Raw genomic sequence first — 17496 nt, 5'->3', positions numbered from 1 at the left:
CTACATTTGCTAGAATCGTAAAGCATCTGCACTGGTATTCCTAAGGTATTTCGTATTTTGTATTGTGTACTTTGTATTGGCAGCCGCGACCGTAATATGGAACTCTATCTTGCAACTGCCGGCGCCTACAACTACAACTGGCGCACTACACCACCTACTACGTTCTACGTCTGTCTCTACTCCCATTTGCGTTAACATTTTCATATTTACTGCTGGTTTAAGATTAAGTTGGTTCAACTTGGCTTTAATTGGTATAATACATAAATTATTTCACTCTTTCGTTTTTCTTTTATTATAAATAGTATTTGTTTTTGTTGTTTGTTTTGTTTTTGCTAAGCGCCTAGTGGGTAAATCTTCTTACTCCTGCCGATATCCTCTCTGCTTCAGTGCTGCTATCCAATATGTGTATCGCTTCGTCTCATTCAGTTTCAGTTCTGGTTTAGAAAAAAGTGACAAAAACTTGTATTTTCTTCAGAAGAAAACAGCAATTTTGTTTTCCTTTTTTTCAGTGTTATTCGCGCGATTGTTAAGTATATATGTTTAAATGGTTTCGTGACGAGAGACGGCGCTCAGCTGCTGTGGCCGTTGCTGCCGCTGCGGTTTGAGTTCGCCTGCTGCTGCGCCCGTTTCGACTGCTGTCGTTCCTCGGCGGCGCCAGGGCGGTCCTGATGCGCGCGTCGGTGGTGGCGGCGTGAGCGGCGACATTGCGTCGAGCAGCACTCGTCGATGGCCGGTTCATTTGCATTTGCACCGCCGACGCCTGGTTTCTCATAGAATTTCCGCTTGGCTGAGATGCGCGTCTGCTGGCAGGTGGAGTGCGAGCAACGCTTGCGATCACAATTGACCTTCGAATCCTATAAGAGAGAGAGCAGATTTATTAGTCAATTGATCACTTGCCTAAAAAGAGAGCGGACACTTACCTTGCATCGACATTTGATGCACTTTTGCACGACATGCGACGCCAGTATTGGATGCCACTCTTGTCCATTCTCGTACACCTTATTTAAGACCTTGCAACCGCCTTGGCTGATTATCTCCTCGGTTGATACTGTTTTATGAGACGCCTGATCTTGTAAGACATTGGGATTTGAAGGACCTGCCTTGTCGCCTCGAGACTTGCTTTCCGGACATACTCTGCAACAGGCTTTTTTGTCTGGGCGGTAGGCAACCTTTTCCGAGCAGGGCAGAGGTGGACAGACCATACGTGGACAACGCACCTCCAGCGTTAATACATCACAGGTACAGGTGGTGCAGGTGTCGAAGCCGTTTGGTGGCAAGAACGGATGCCAAATGGCACCGGCCAAGTGAAATTGATCACCTAAACGACAGCCTCTGACGTTCTGCTCAGCCGCACTTTCCGTCTCAACAACCACATTTTGCGGTATACACATGGAACAACACTCACCGTCACGTCGCACAAGCTCTTCGTTGGGTTTGCACTGCACGGCGGGACATTTGATGGGCTCACATGTGGGTTGACCGCGCTGGCAGGCGCACATTTGGCAAACATCATTGGCATTACGCCATTGTTCGGACTCGTCATAAAATCGTCCTGAATGGAAGCATTTTGCATCTGGAGCAATGAGATTGCTGTCACTATGATCGCCCGGTACATTTGGCACATTGTTATCCGTGTGTATGGGGAAACAATGGGATGGCACTTTAGTCGATTTCAATTTGCCGCGTAAAAGCGGCTTATTATTTTCCTTTGTGTGTATTTCGAGGTAGCAAACACTGTTTTCCAATTTGACGAGGTCGATTGAAGGCATGCCGAGCACGTATCCCTCCATGTAAGAGCCAGAGAATTCCTCAAGTAATTTGCGTGTTACCGGTGCACCGATAGCTTCAATGGGCTTTTCTTCGAGGTATATTTGTAAATCTTGTGAATTCGATTGGAAGCCATTTACAGTTATCTCATAGTGTAGATTACATTCATTATCGATGGCCAACCAAGCCATGCCCATGGCATGCACTGGTGCATTCGTAGCGTTTTCAACTCGTTTCAGTAGAATAGGTTCAGCGGAATCTCGCGCATCTGCAATGGGGCGGGGTACAAAATGACCGCGTATAAGACTTGGTTCATTCTCTATGGCTATATTGACACCTAAATCGCCCTCATATAAAGATTCCAACGCTTTTGGACCCAATTTGTCGATCGTACCAATAGCTTGGTTAAAATTGAAGGTCGGTGTGAGGTTTTCCAGCATGGTCTTGCGTTTACCCAGGTCTTCCATCAGATTAATTTCGGGTCTGTCTTTTGTACTAATGTGATCTGTTTCGATGTTGTACGAAAGGGAGCCATCAGTGTTTAGAAATACCCAAGCTAAGCCGCTACTCTTTGTCTTCGACTCCGCATTGTGTGGAGTAAGTAAAGTCTGGAAGAGCTCGCAAGTAGTACGTGTGATAATGGAACCCTGTATCCGTAAATGGGGATTTTTCTTTGATTCGATTGTAAGCAGCAATTTACCACGCGACATTAAACGTAACATCGGTATGGAAATGGGCGAAGATATTTCCAAGACATTGATCTCAGCCGAGGGTTTGCGCACCTTTTGTACTTCGTCCAAAACGATTTCCTTACGATCCGGTGACTCGACGCGTACATTGATAGGCGAATCCAAATATTCATCGGAGCTAAAGACACCATTGAAGACGATCGTTAAATGTACAGAGGCGGCAGCGCCGCTGGTCGTCGATACAATAGCTGTGCCACCCGCGCCGTTCATCATAGCTGATTTTGTACCTGGTGCGGGTTCCAGCAATGAGCTGAACATCTCTTTTTGCAAGGCGGTGTATAAAGCAATCTTGCCACCGAGAGCGAGATCAATTTGGTCCTTTCTGCCCCACAGCAAAACCACATGCAGCCGTTCGTCACGCAGTAGCCGCTTATAGTCACGTGGAACACGACGCCAAACTCCGCAAATTTTACCAGTGGCATTTTGATACACGCTTTGCATATCGGAGAGAGGTGCCTGTAGTTGATGTTCCTCGAGTATGGTGCCAGCGTCGTTGACAAATTGTATGGTACGTGGGCGATTATTCTTCGATGAAGTGTAGAATGAGTAATAGAGATTCTTCTTGTGGAACAAGAAGCGACCGGTGGCAACAATATTTTGTGGATTGTAGGTGCTCGTCGCATACATGGCCTTCATTTCTTCGCCTTTCAAGAAATGTGATGTTCTGCCGGTGAGTAGAGCCGCGAAATCTGTTGGAAATAAAAGTATTGATTATTACACTAAAATCTACTCGACTGTGCTGACTAAAAAATGTAAAGCGGTGTAAATACTTACGCTTCATATTGCGCTCCTCCTCTTCAATGTTTACCGGGGCAGGTACATCCAAAGACACGTCCGTATCTGCAATGAAAATTGGAAAAGAATATGAATATGGATATGAAAGAAACGAAATTCCATAGGCATTAAGAGATTAGACAAATTACGAAACTGTCAGCGGTTAAATGAAATTGGCATTGTATGACAGTAGGGACCTAAAGATTCGCGAAGCGAGTTCAAAAGGATAATTTATGAATGAGTGGCAAAGCATATAAGTAATGATCCGAGTATTGTGCGTCTGCTGGCCAATGCGTCGGCGTGTCAATGGTAAATTAGTATGTCTATATGTATATGCTATGTGATCATTTCGAAATTGAAGCGATCATAAACCCATGTCACGTTCGATGCTTAAGTCCAATATTTATCGCACAGATGGGGTGAGGATATTTTGAAAAAGATTTGCGTATGGCTTCACATGAGAGTGCTCACACACATACACAGATAAGCATTTACGATATATAATAGTCGTTACTCTAGGAATTTAGAGGGACAATTGGACCCTCAGTTGGACAGTGGAATAGTATTGCAGGTGAAGAGACGTAGGAGGCGCAACTAGCAGATCGCTCAAATCTTTGAGCTAAGAAGATTACGAGTTGTTATTGACAATAAACAATAGCACAGCGATCAACGAAGACACCTATACAATAGCAGACATTCGGGCTAATGTGAGCAGGTAAAAGCGATGTACAAAAGCCGATTTGCGGACATCAAAGGTTACTAACTGGACCATTGTTGCAGCGAAGAACTGTTTGGATTCTACATGTGCAGCACGCGTATAAGTAGGGATTTGTGTATACGATAAATAAATGAAAGCATTTAGGCAGTCCGTAGAAATTCTTCCAATTGCTGTCTTGTTTTCCTTTTCGCCAGCATCGCATGGCGAGGAAGGAAGTGCATCACAGCAGGTAAACAAGTGAAGGAAATTAGTGTGGTTATTGTGTGTAATTTGGTGCGCAACGTGACGCCCAGCGGCTTCCAAAAAGCATTGAAATGACAGGAAATCAACAGCGCTGCCACCACCGTCGTCCAAGTTGGAGCCGAAGCGGGAAATACTTGAATGAGCATAGCGTAGACTCAATGACGTTGCATGGGTGTGCGAAGAATAACTAAAATAACAACAATAACATCAACAACAACAACTGGTGTTGGCTGTAACCAAATTCCATACAAACGATTACTTGCACGTCGCTTTGTCTGCCATTTCGTCTGCCACGTCGGCGCTGGACGTTGGCCTGCCCGCCTCGCGGACGTGTTTCGGTGCTGGATGAATTGCACTGATAGGCAAATAGCTGATCGTGCCGCACACTTAGCACCCGTACTCGGACGCGCACTCTGGCGAGTCGGAAAGGCATTGAGCATGCTTTGAACGCTGATTTAGAACCGTATACGGTGGAGCTTATCGCTGATTGCAAATCATGCCGCCGTACAATGTTCACGCTAGCAAACTGCGTACCGAAGTTGTTGCCTTTAGCACTTTAGGTCCTTTAGGTCGGAAGCCTACTGAATGGCTTGTGACTGGCTGTCTAGTTGAGAGATTGACTGACGTGCCGTATTGAGGCTGGTACCAGCCTACTAACGACGGGCCGTTAACGGCCGGCAGCTTTCATTATTCGATATCCCAGCCTAGCGAAGCTTAGCGAATTTGTGAAGTTTATTTTTTTGTTGTTGTTTATTTGGCAGCAAGGTATCACAGGCATATTACGATTCGAATTCGATGCGGGTAATTTGTGATCCCTCGCGTCGATCTGACAATGAGTCGTCGAGTTGAGTTTAGTTGTGCTGAGAACGATGCTTCAGTGGGTGCCGAAAAGCGAACCTAGTCGCTATGGTCAACGACGTCGTACTCATTGTCGTTCCCAACACCGCTGCAGAGGTCAAGCATGCAAGCCAGGCGGTTTTCGCTGCCAGCGTAGTTGCTCAGTCCCAAGTAGTCACGTATGTATAAGTATTTATTGTTGCGAACGTTTAAATGCCCTGCGCCGCAAAAATTTTGCCAATGACCAATTTTTATGCATTCCAATGGTGTTGTTGGGCGCGCGCGATCTTATACGCCTGATTAAGCGCGCACCCTTGCGACCCGCCGCCAGCGACGGGCGCGATTGAACAGCCGTGCCGCAACCTTGTCGGTGACTCCAGCTATGTGCATGCCGCTATATCGGTTATATCGACTGTATCGGCTATGCCGGCAATGCCGCCTCTGTCCCTCCCAATGTTACGTGCGTTTAAATTGTCGATTCCGAGGAATTTTTTCGTTTTTAAGCTTGTATTTTTTTGTTAATTTTAAGCGGATCTGCTGCCTCCACCGCTGATTGTACGCTCGTTCAGTGCATTGTTATATCTGTACGACGTATTGTTGTTTGTTGTTTTTGTAGACGGCAGTGGTAATGAAGGGCGACAAATCTGACACCTTGTATAGCATTTTATTGAACGTGTTGAACGTCGAACAGGAAGGAATACCTGTTGAGTTTTTGTTTGATCCTATACTTCATTCTTCGTTCTCAATTCTTAAATCTTTAACTGCATTCTCTCTGTTTTTTTTTACTTGCATGGCGCATTACTGCTTGCTGTTATATCCCTTTATAGGCATCTTGTATTGGGCTTGAATTTTTTACAATTCACATTTTTCGGGACTTGCTGCCCTCGTCGGTCGGAGTTTATGGTCTGATGTGTGTTTTTGTTTTATCTGTTTTATTGTTGTGCTGTTTTTTTTCTTTAGCTCTACCGGTCGCAGTACGGTTAGTGCTCCGCTCGGCAACAACAGTGATCTTATCATTTGATCTTAATACCTTTTTCTTCTGAATTTAACAGGCGGTCAGTGGACGGACGGCGGCACACGGACAGACTAACAGCTCGACGGACAGACAGAACGACAACCATGATCAGCACATTGGTGCGGTTGATTGTCGAAGGTGTTGCTTATTTGTGTCGTGTTGATGGCGCTACTGCCACAGCAGCAGCCCAGCCAATCGTACCAGGACGCGTCAAAGCAACGATCCGGCGCATTCATGAACATATTGACGGGATCACAGACATTCCTGTGGCCGTGTCAAAGCCGGTGTCATTGCGAGTGTTGCTGTCACTGGTCATATATATATGAATATTGTTGGTGTGAATATTTCTACCGCCATTTTTCACATTTCGAATTTATGCGCCCTCTCTCTGTTGCTAAGCTGTTTCTTTGAGAATGTTGCATTTATTTTTTTTCAATGAATTTTTTGGCTTTTGTTACTTAAGCATAAAATTAATGAAGTTTTTTTGGGCCGGATTAATGAAGTGCTGTCAGCTCGCCGAGTCTTCGTACAGCACACAGGTATTCAGGCACATTTTTAAACAACACCGACTCAAATTCTATCCTATACTTTTAGACTCGGCGTTTAACTGAGATGGAATTTTTCTGTCGTTGCCTTAGTGCACTGACGCATGAAATGTCATAGTGGTGTTGTAGTTAGTAGAAGCAACAAATTAAATTAATGCAAAGATTCTCACTGATTCCCACCAACTGGCGACAGGTCAGTGGTTCAGGTAGTCGGGACATAAGCCAACGCCACATTTAAGCGCCTAGTTTATGGCTTCCTCAACGACGGCGCGTTTCATGCGCCGCAATTTATTGAATTCCCAAAGACTTTGTTTGTAACCGCTAAATATATTTTTCAATTGCTCCGCGTTTTCGTTAGTCTACAGCCCCGTATCCACACTATCTGGATTGGAAAATGTACTTCTTATCGCCAAACATTAGCCATGTCATTATGTATGCGTATCGGTGCGTATGTATTTGTATGTTTTTGTGTCGGCTCCATAATTTGACGTTTTTTATTGTTGAACGTGGCGCTTGCTGATCGAGCGATCAGATAGTCTAGTTAAAATTTATGTAGTCCATAAGCGTTGCGCACATCAACGCCAAAATAGAATCGGATAGAATGCTATCTTATGTACGGTCCGCATGCGCAAATGTACTTTTTGTATTTTTGTACACCGCTGTTGGCAAGCATATTCCATATACATATGTGCGTTCCATTTTCGATCAGTTAAGGCCGCTTCTTCATTCTCCACCATTCTCCACACTTCTCGCGCTGTGTTTTTATCCTGATTTTATGATTGTTATAGACTTTCCGTTCGCTGCATTTCGTTTTCTTATTTATTGTATTGGACCAAGCAGCACCTACACACATGCTCTTCCATCCACATGCATTGTCATGTCGGTCCGATTTCCGTTTTGAATGCTACACTTAAAGCGAGCTCCAAGAATTTTTACTGATTTCTTCAGGTTACTGGGAGCGCACAGTGTTTAGTGAGTGTAAAGAGTGACATATGTATGTGTAAAGGTCTTCAGGCAAAATAATACGTAAATTATTTTGAAAGTGTCGTTCCTATAGAATTGTTTGAAGTAGCATTCGGAGTTTTACGTCGAACCAATTCGTTACTTTTAATGAAATATTGCCTACTTTTAGGGTGACACTCTATAAATGATAATATCAGAATACAGGAAACCAAGAGATCAGCATCGAGTAACAAATCAAACCACCATATTAGTGTCACAAATTTCCAACAATCTTTTGGTTTCTTAAAATATTTTTCTTAAAAAATAAAAAAAAAAAAATTAAATTTTTGACACAGTCATACACCGTTTTGCTCCACTGCATAGGTAATGACTGTTTCTGCCCGCTATCTTCATCCGATTTGATTGTCTCTTTATTGCTTCTTCCTTTTTTGGTTAATTTTCGTTGTTTTTTTGTTGTTGCTCTATGACTTTTTAGTGTTAATTTATCTACCAGTCGATCGAAAATTGCCTTACCGCCCGCTGTGCAGCGTTTGCTTCTTTATCGTTTCGATTATTTCAAACAAAAAACACAACAACAACTACAAAGAAGTACAACCAGAAGACGGGTCAGTCACAACAACGTCTTCCTTTTTCGTAGAATAGCTCCACAAGCGAACAGCTCAATGGACGGTGGACTGTTGTTCGTTGCTCGTTGTTGTTGTCTGGCGGCGCAATGTGTTTGCTTGATGCGGCCGCTTGGTTGGCCGGTAGGACATCGTAATGTTAAACAGCTTATGGCAGCGTTCAGTTAAATGAGATAATTTAATAAGCGTTAAAATGCTCGAGTTATGTCATTATAAAAATACCATTAAACTGCATAAATTAACAGTGAAACGTGAGCGACGCGATAACAGCAGAATGCGGTGACAATAATAATTAAAAAAAAAAACAACAGCAACAACTACAACAAAAGAACAATGCATGTAATAAGAGAGTATTGGTAATTGAAATAACGACAAGCAAGCAGACGTGGACGTTGACGTTGACAATTACAATGCGCATGCGTTTGAGTTTGAGTTTAGTATGGGGAATGTGCGTGCATGTTTGTGATCTAGACGCTCTGTCAGTTTCTGCGGCACTGCCGTTGACGAGCACGCTGATAAACGTGCGGATATGGTGTGCTATTGCAGTGTTGCAGTTATAAGTGCTCTCAAATATAAACGCTAACAACACACAAGCACTCACGCATGCGCGCAAGCACATAATTTAGCATCTATCGATTTCTATGGCATTCGGCATATGGCTGACTAACTAAATAAGGCATTGTGTGGCTTCGTGGTTGCGTTGCTGCACTTTATATTTGGTTGCTTTTGTTGCTTTTGTTGCTGTTGTAATAACCAATATGGTAAGCATTTCGAGAAAATGTTTTTCTCACATTTTAGTTTAGTCCTTCAGTGCAATGGCCACCCCCCTTCCTTCCACCACTTTGCAGTGATTACTGCTTTTCTAGTTCGCCAGTGCGTTGTCCTTTATTTTTCGCTTTCATTATTGTTTTTATGCTCTTCGTTTGCGGTTTGCTCGTTCATTCTCGGCCGCTTGCCTGTGCCTTGGTATTTCGCCGAAGCAGCAACATTCTTTCCAACCAAAAATGGGCGACTTTAACGAAGTAATTGTGTTGCTGATGATGAAGCATTAACGCAGAACAGCGGCAACAACCACAATTATGGTAGTGGCAGCCGCAACGCTGGCGAATAAAATGCAGTGCACTTAATTATATTCAGGAGTAATGACAAAAATAAAACCAACAAACAAGCCTACAGTACTCGTATGTATGTATGTATGTATGTAGGCTTAGCATATGAAATTATTGAGTGATACGCCAACTCGGAGTGTGTCGGAGTGTGGACACGAAAGATAGACTTCAGTTGAATTTTCAAAGAATTAGCAAAGTCAAAAAATAAAAACCTCAACACCGCTGTTGCTTGCCACGCAGCCAACACGCTTGTTAAAAGCGGCCAGTAAAGCAGCCAGGTCCTGCGGCGTGCCACAGCCCAATAGCGGGTTTGTGAACATTTCCTTGCCACAACTTGTCTAAGCTTGACTGGCTGCAGCAGCATGTCGGTGTTGTTGTTATTGATGCTAATGCCATTAAAGATGACTGCTGTATATTTGTATGCTAGCTATGTATGACTGTTGTCGTCGTTGTTGTTGTTGTTGTTGTTAGCACGCAAAATACTAAGCATCATTGCTGCAGTTAAAGCTGCAATCCATCTTTGGTGAATGTTGTGTGGCGGTGATTGTGGTTGCAACAGTGTGATTGCCTGCTTGCCTGCCAACTGCGGCCACAACAAGGACGTGATGCAACACATTGGCAGCGCACATTTAATAAGCAACAAGCGTTTAATGGGATGACAACAAGAACAACAACAACAACATGAATAATAAGCTGACGCTTTGCACGTTATTGTTATGGCCACTTACGCCGTACGCCGTACGCCGCCGATGTGGCGTTGGTGCTGTTGGTGAAAATTGCTGCATCACTTTGTTGCTGTTGTTGCTGGCAAAGAAGAAACACAAATGCGCTTATGTATGCCAGTATGCGGGGAGGAGGTGGAAATGTCAGTGACAGTTACTTTTTCTTAAGCACGCCAGTTAGTTCGCTGACTGGCTAGCAAGGCGTGAGGGGCAACAACAGCGCGCGCTGTAAAAAGTGAAAATTGCATGCAAAAATGGGCGCTTGGCGGAAAATTTTGCTGGAATGATCGACTGAAACGCTGGAGTATTGGATTTATGTATTATAGTTGAGCAGAAAATGACTAAAAGACGCTGCTCTAATGGACTCCACTCTGCTGCGGTCCGCACCTTCCATTGGAATTGCTTGTGGAAGGCGAGTAAAATGAGAGGCTTCATAAGCTGGCGTAGAACAACTCTACAACAACTCGGCAACAACTTTACAAGCATAGCTCCATATCATTTTGTTGTGGCCTCCTACGTGCAATTATTTCACGTTACTCAAAACGGGGCGCGAGCAAACATGCAGCGGATGCCAGCGCACACAATAAACGGTCGCATTGTGTGCCACTCTGGAGCTTACGGTGTGCTTGCTTTTTTGCTGCTTTTATTGTCTGTATATAAAAAGTGAACTGTTTTATTTCAGCTGGGTGCAGCTGTTGCAACACACCCAGCACGCGTTGCATGCCACAGCGCGTTCTGGGCGCTATTCTTCGTAGAAGCCACACGCCGATTATTGTAATTACATATGTTTGCGTGTGCTTGTGTGTGTGTGTACTGTAAATGCATGTAGGTGAAATTGCTGTGCTGAACAGCATAAGAACAATCACAATAAACGTTAGAATTAACAGTATAAATGAGCGACAATTTCACCGAACGCTTTTGTGGCAATTAAATGCAAAGAGTTTGAATATGAAAATATGCCAGCGCATCCGCTTTTATGACATGCAAGTGCTAAAAGAAATAAGCGAATTTGAGTTTTCGCAACGGAAATTTAAAGAGTTCCCCAAAAACCCGTTTTTAGCGCAATGATAAATGAGAAATTATTTCAAGCTGCCAAAGTGCCATCAAAGCATCCGAGCATCCGCAATGTGAGTTGCGATCACAGCAAATGCAATGATCAAAAGAAAATTGAGCACACGACAACATGCTGTTGGCGACATGATGAATATTAAGAGCAACACCACCACCAAGCGACTTGCCAGCAACCGCAAATGTGGGTGGACTCGGTTATGTGGTTACAACAAAACCGCGTCGTTGCCACATTGTCGACGTGTTTGCCATAACAACGGCAGCTGCAACAGTGACAGTGACAGCGAGCGCAGGCGCAGCAACAACAGCGGTGACATAAACAAGCTGAGCTGAGCTGAGCTATTGTTGATGAGTGCTGTGGCTCGTTGTGGCAACTACAAGCTGATGGCATGTAGCACGTAGCTCTGGCGGTCGTTCAAGTTAATCTGCACCTCATGATGCCACAGCGGCAGCTCAGCTTTCTTCTGGTGTGCCCAATGGCGCGCACGTTCTCGTTCTTGCCACGATGCCTTACTGTACTCATATATCTTAACGCTTTTGCGCTCCCACTCCAACTCTTTTCAACTTTAGTTGTTGTTGTTTTTTTCGTTTTTTTTTTTTTTAATTATTACATAAAAATTGCTGATGCTGTTGCCGCCGGAGTGGCCGTGGCAAGTCACTGGCTCATTGCCGCTTAGCGAAAGCAAGAAAAATTACCACAGAACGCAAACTAATGATGTGTTACAATGAGTGCGCAGCATGTTGCATGCCACAACAGCGCTGGCAGACGTGAGGCAGGCGAACGATCGGTCAAACGGCCAGGCGCGCAACGTTTGGGCGCAGCCAACCAGTTTAATTATGAGCGCGGTGTTGTTGTTGCTGCAACCGCTGCGGCTGCCATTGCGGTTAGTGTGCGCGATTCAGGTTGCAGCGGATGCCGCATAGTTGCCGCACATGAAAGCGATGCACAGCAACACAAGAGCATCGCAGCAGTGGAGCAGCGTGGTGGAAGGAGAGGGCGAAGATGTGAAGGAGCGGAGCGCGGCCGTTTTGGTTGCGCCACTAATCGCTGCCTGCATTGCATGCCACACAAGTGGCTGCCGACTGCCGATGTTTGCTGTCACTTTGTTTGCCTTCGTAGTTGTTGTTGTTCATGCTGTTTGCCAATGCCTTATATTTATTTTTAACAGCGCGCTACTTTGGAATTTAGCAGTTCATTATGCGAAGATGTCAAACGCGCACGCAAACACAAACACATACACATACACATATGCATGGGTGCGCGCACTTGCATTTGATGGCAAATTTGTTGTGACTTTATGCCGCCATCAATTTGTGCGAAATTTACGCATCATTTGCAAGCGCATCCACGGCATCCACTATTTGTGTTGTCCTAAGAGGCAACAAAAGTGTGAAAAACACACATCTAGTTGTAAGTGTTGTTGTCGTTGTTGTGACTGCAGTTTATTTGCTGCCAGTAATTGTGCTGCAAATGACTTCATGCCAATGCCAATTGTACAAGGCGCGACATGCGTTACCCCGTGTAGATCGTCTCCAAATATCCGAGCGTAAGGTGCCACCAACGAAATGCATTTGGTGTATCAACGAGTTTATCTCGCAGTATGTGAGGTGTGTTCAAAAAATAACGAAAATTTTGGAAAAGGAAAAAAGGGTTTAAACATTCGTCTACAAAATAGTCTCTATTCGATATTATGCACTTATGTTATATTAACCTTATTTTTCATAAAACTGTTGGAATGGCTTCCAACAGGATTTAGAATTTCTTCCTAGAAATTAAAATTTAATTCATCAAAATATCACAGCAAAATTAGTTTCATTTCCCCAGATACTCGTATCTATATGTATAGATTTATGAGCGCTGTGTTCTAGAAGCTATTACCGAATTATTATTAGACAGCGTTAGATCTTCAAAGGCACACCGTTACACACACTCTGCTCCGCTCCGCTCCGTTGTGTCACACGATTAATCCCTATCATGGGATCGTGTCTTTACAATCATATGATTCGCAAATCTTATGCATACTCATAATATCTAGTATTTACAAATGTACATACATACATATACTCGTATCTATGTATGATGGAATGCAACGGCGATAGAGATTAATTCGAGCGTAACTATTTGGATGAGTAATTTTCGTTGCTGTTCGCTTTGGACAGTTCAATAGCTTCTTCTGTCATTTATGCCGTTGTCCGCCTCGGTGCTTACACATACAAGCATACATACATACATATGGATTTGTTCGCTGCCCGCATCTTTGCTATTTCGCTATTTCGCTATTCAGCTAACTTCGAGCGTCTTAGCAACTCTTCGGAACACGCCTTCGAGTTCTAATTATGAATTCAATTCATGCAGAAAATTAGTCGAGCTGAATCATCGTTTTAGTGTTGTTGCTGTTGTTGTTGTTTTTGTAGCGACCACTGTTGATCTGCTGCTTTTTTGTTGCTGCGATGCCTTGGTTCTGCTGTCACACAGATAAAAGCCACATTTTAATATGATTTAAGGCAAAAAACATTTAAATATGATGAAGACAAAAAATGTTCGTCGTTTGGAAAAAAATTGGGAAAGACAAAAGCCCAAATTGACTTGTGTTAAGTATGGCATGAGACATATGGCACATGAAGTGAGGGATTGGCTGGCAAGTGGGTGACTAGACCGCAGCGGTGACTGGTTGTACGCTGGCCGCTGTTCGATGTCCGCTTTCCGTTGCGGCCATTAGTTGTACTTTGTGTTGTAGCATTAATGCCAATGCGCTATGGTGGGGCGCTTTAGCTGGTTCAGTGTGTGGGGTGTATAGGGAGGGTGTGTGACTCGTAAGGTGTCCAACTAAGCGCTAGCAACAAGTTAATGCTGCGAATTTTTGTTTATTTGTTGCTATTTTTTTGTTTTTGTTGTGTTTGTAAATTATTATTGTATGTTCTGGTTAATTTTACGAAGCAACAAGCTTACTTTATACAATGTTTATTCAAATTTGTGTGGTAGTTACACTGTGGTGTTGTTGTTGTTTTAAATAAAATTGTGGAAAATTGAAAATCACGAAAAAAGACATTATACAAATGTGGGCGCCACCTTAAAACAAAAACCAGCGCCGCCAACTGCCAGCTAAAAGGTACAACAACACCAAATTATTAAGCGACCACCAATACACAATGTATCCATGTGTGTGTGTGTGTGTGGTAAGCGTGTAAATGTGTCTATGAGTAGCCTTTATGGAGAGCGCATGCTTTGGTATCTCAATCTGCGACCAACAACAATTCTTAGCGGTTTTTCTTTTTTCATATGCAAATATTTTTTTTTGTTTTTTTTTTTTTTTTTTACTGTAGCCGACCAACGGCTTATGTTGTAGTCATTTTAGTTTTTAATAAATTTTCAAAAATAAATACGAACAGATGCGCACGGTGGCCATTAAAGTTTATGTTTTACTTAATGCACATAAAAAACTATATTAAAAGCACAAAATAAATATTATAAATGAAAATAAAAAATCTTTAATTTAAGGCAAACTGCCAATAACTACACATAGTATAACAAACATATAAAAATGAACGTCATCAAGCTGTAACGGTATTTTCAATATGAGAGAGCTTCTCTCAGAGATTACTGTGGAGATTTTGCATTAAAATAAAACATGCAAAAATATTAAGCTCGAGATTCTCAACACGAACTTGGTCTATCCTAGGCAAATTATTACAATAAGGATTAAGGAAACTGAGACCCTTATATGCTGAACTGACTTTAGTGGCAACCATGGTATTTTTCAAAATTTCTTATATTTTAATTTTTTAATAATTTTATTATTTCATCTCCAGACTTATTGAATGCCTCAGACACTATCGGAAGAATGCCGAAAATAAGACGCATATTTGCAGCAACAAAACAAATGGAAGCACAGTTGCTGCGAAAATGGGAAAATATTATATGTGCCTGACATTCGTCGAGGCAAGAAAAAACGAAGGCAATTTATTAAAAACACTATTCGATGTGCTTTTTGTTGGTTTTGTTGGCTTTGGTGTGTGCGAAATAATGAAATAACATCAAATAAGAAAAGACAGACAAACTAATAACGGCTAACAACAATTGGCAATTCAATTTATTAGACGCTGTTGTCTTGACGCGACTCACGCTCACTCACGCTGCTGCTGTTGAGCTGTTGAATACTCGGTTGTGTTGTTCTTGTTGTTTGTTAATGATTTTTTCACATTTCGCAAGGCAGATTTTCGCAAATATTATTATTAATTTTGATACACACACACCCAACCGTACTTGTATGTATGTACGTATGTTGCATGTTGGCTGGCTGGCTGGCATTGTCGCTATGTTGGCGTTAAAAAACGAAATTTTTGCACTAAAACATTAATGTTCGTCGTAGTGTTTTAAATTTTGCTGTCACAACGCTGAGTTTATATTATTTTTAATTTGTTAATTTTTCTTTGGCTACGCACATTTGCACAGCCATAAATTTCGATGATATATGAAAACGTATAAACCGAATAAATAATAATAAAAAAGGCACAAGCACTATGCTTATGCTTGAGGGGCAGGCAAGAGGCAAGAGGGGGACCCATACGGCATGTGGGAGCTTTAAAGAGCATAAGTGTTGTTTTTGCTGTTGTCACACAGCCACTTTGCAACAATGCTTAGCGCTACTCAAAGCAGTCCATGCGTACATGTGAATGTGTGTGTGTGTGTATGCTTGTTGGATAAAAGCGCGCTGCCAATTGAGTATGTCACAATATTGACTCGCCGGAATATTCATAGCGCTTGGTATGAAAAAAAAAGAGAAAAAAAAGAAAAGCGCCAGCAAAAATGCGAAGCAAAAAACCGCACGGCATACAAGGGCGGCTATCAGCGGCAAGGCAAAGGGTAACGCGCGGTACACACTCGTATGTGTATATATGCATGTGTTTGCCGCACCAGTAGCAGACGCTTACAAGTGTTTCTTTCACGCTGAACGCTTGTTAAATGTGTTGTTTTCGATTATTTCGCTGTCGCCCGAAATTATTATTCATTTATTTTGCCGCCAGACAAAACGTCCAACAGACGCTTTTCGTTCTACGCTCGCGCCGCGACGCGCTCGCCAGCTTGCATGTGCGCCGTGAATCATCTTACGTCAGCAGTGTGTACGCGGGACGGGAGAGTGAAAGTGGTATTTGAAAAAGCGAAAGAAAACAAATCCGTGAAGGTCATCTCACACACACACTAATGCATATATATATATATATATATATATATATATAGTTATATATACAGTGTTACAGTGGCAGGCGACAGACGGTAGCGACAGAGTGCAAGGCAATGCGAAGGCCCAAAATATTTTTTATTTATTTCATTATTAAAATTTACTATATTTAAATTAATATAGAAGAAGCGTCTGAAGACAGTCTGTAATGTTTTATAAATAACTGTTACAAATGCTGCTTATATTGCTTCAGTCTCAATGAAGACTCCCTAAATGTGCACTCAGCAGCACTTTAATTAAATGTGAACAATTCTTTGCTCTTTCTTCTTCTAATTCCATCGAATTTATAGGCGCAAGCTAAGCCTCTTCAAATTAATAATGAGTTGTAGTAAAAAATCGCACTTACCATTCTTATCGCCAGGACATGTTTTGCAACATTTGCCCGGCAGTTGGACTGGGTCACTGCACAAAGTTGGCGGACATTCGTGTTTAATGTTCTTGCATTGCACGCGTGTGACAATGCGGCGTTTCTTCGGCACCTGAAAGAGAGTAAAAAAAAAATTAATTAAAATTCTTTGTTTTTGTTTTTTAGAAAATGAATAACAAACATAAATAGAAATAAGCTTTGCTACCGGCTTTCTACCAACTAATCGATATATACATGCATATGTACAGAATGTGTGAGTATGTGAATGCGAGTGTAATTTTTTTCTTAACCAATCATTGTGAATACGCATTGGCGTTGCATAATTAAATCGTGAAATTAAAATGCGTGCATTTTCCCCGCGCCGTCAGCATCAACGCAACAACTTGTTGCAGATTGCCTCTGCTTTAATGACGGCGCCAATAAGCGCCAGGCGGTATTTGGCTTCTGTCGGCGATTTAACCCTTTTGATGTTAGCATAATTTAATTCGCAACTTTTTATAAACGTAATTTTAAATGTCCCGCTGCGCTTCGCTTTATGGATGTTGCATGAAGTGCGCGTGTTGCTTGCAGCATCACCGAGGCACTGCGCTTCTGTATGCAACTGCATTTATATTGGATTTGTGGTTGTTGTTGGTCTCAATTAGCGCCAAGCATCGCGCCAGTAGTCAACAGTCAACAGGGACTGTGTCCTTCAAGCCCGTGTAGACATATTTTTCTTATTTATTATTGTTGTTGCTACTTATGTTGTTTGAGTTT

At 42.5% G+C, this 17496-nt stretch overlaps 1 protein-coding gene across 3 annotated transcripts in view; it reads right to left on the bottom strand.

Annotated features, from left to right (window-relative positions):
- Positions 1 to 304: 304 nt before the first annotated feature.
- Positions 305 to 17496, bottom strand: part of LOC105217680 (dorsal-ventral patterning protein Sog) — a 68480-nt gene continuing 51288 nt past the window's right edge. For all 3 annotated transcript variants that reach the window (XM_029043670.2, XM_011192808.3, XM_054230520.1), the window contains exons 4-7: positions 16720 to 16852; positions 3291 to 3356; positions 921 to 3205; positions 305 to 854 (exon numbers count right to left, since the gene is read on the bottom strand). In XM_029043670.2, coding sequence (XP_028899503.2) covers positions 570 to 854; positions 921 to 3205; positions 3291 to 3356; positions 16720 to 16852 — 2769 coding nt within the window. In that variant the 3' untranslated portion in view covers positions 305 to 569. The remainder of the gene's footprint in view (positions 855 to 920; positions 3206 to 3290; positions 3357 to 16719; positions 16853 to 17496) is intronic.

The sequence above is a fragment of the Zeugodacus cucurbitae genome, chromosome 5, assembly GCF_028554725.1.
Source record: "Zeugodacus cucurbitae isolate PBARC_wt_2022May chromosome 5, idZeuCucr1.2, whole genome shotgun sequence".
Lineage (NCBI taxonomy): Eukaryota > Metazoa > Arthropoda > Insecta > Diptera > Tephritidae > Zeugodacus > Zeugodacus cucurbitae.
Note: the sequence above shows the minus strand (reverse complement) of the source record. Positions and strands in the feature narration are given on the sequence as shown.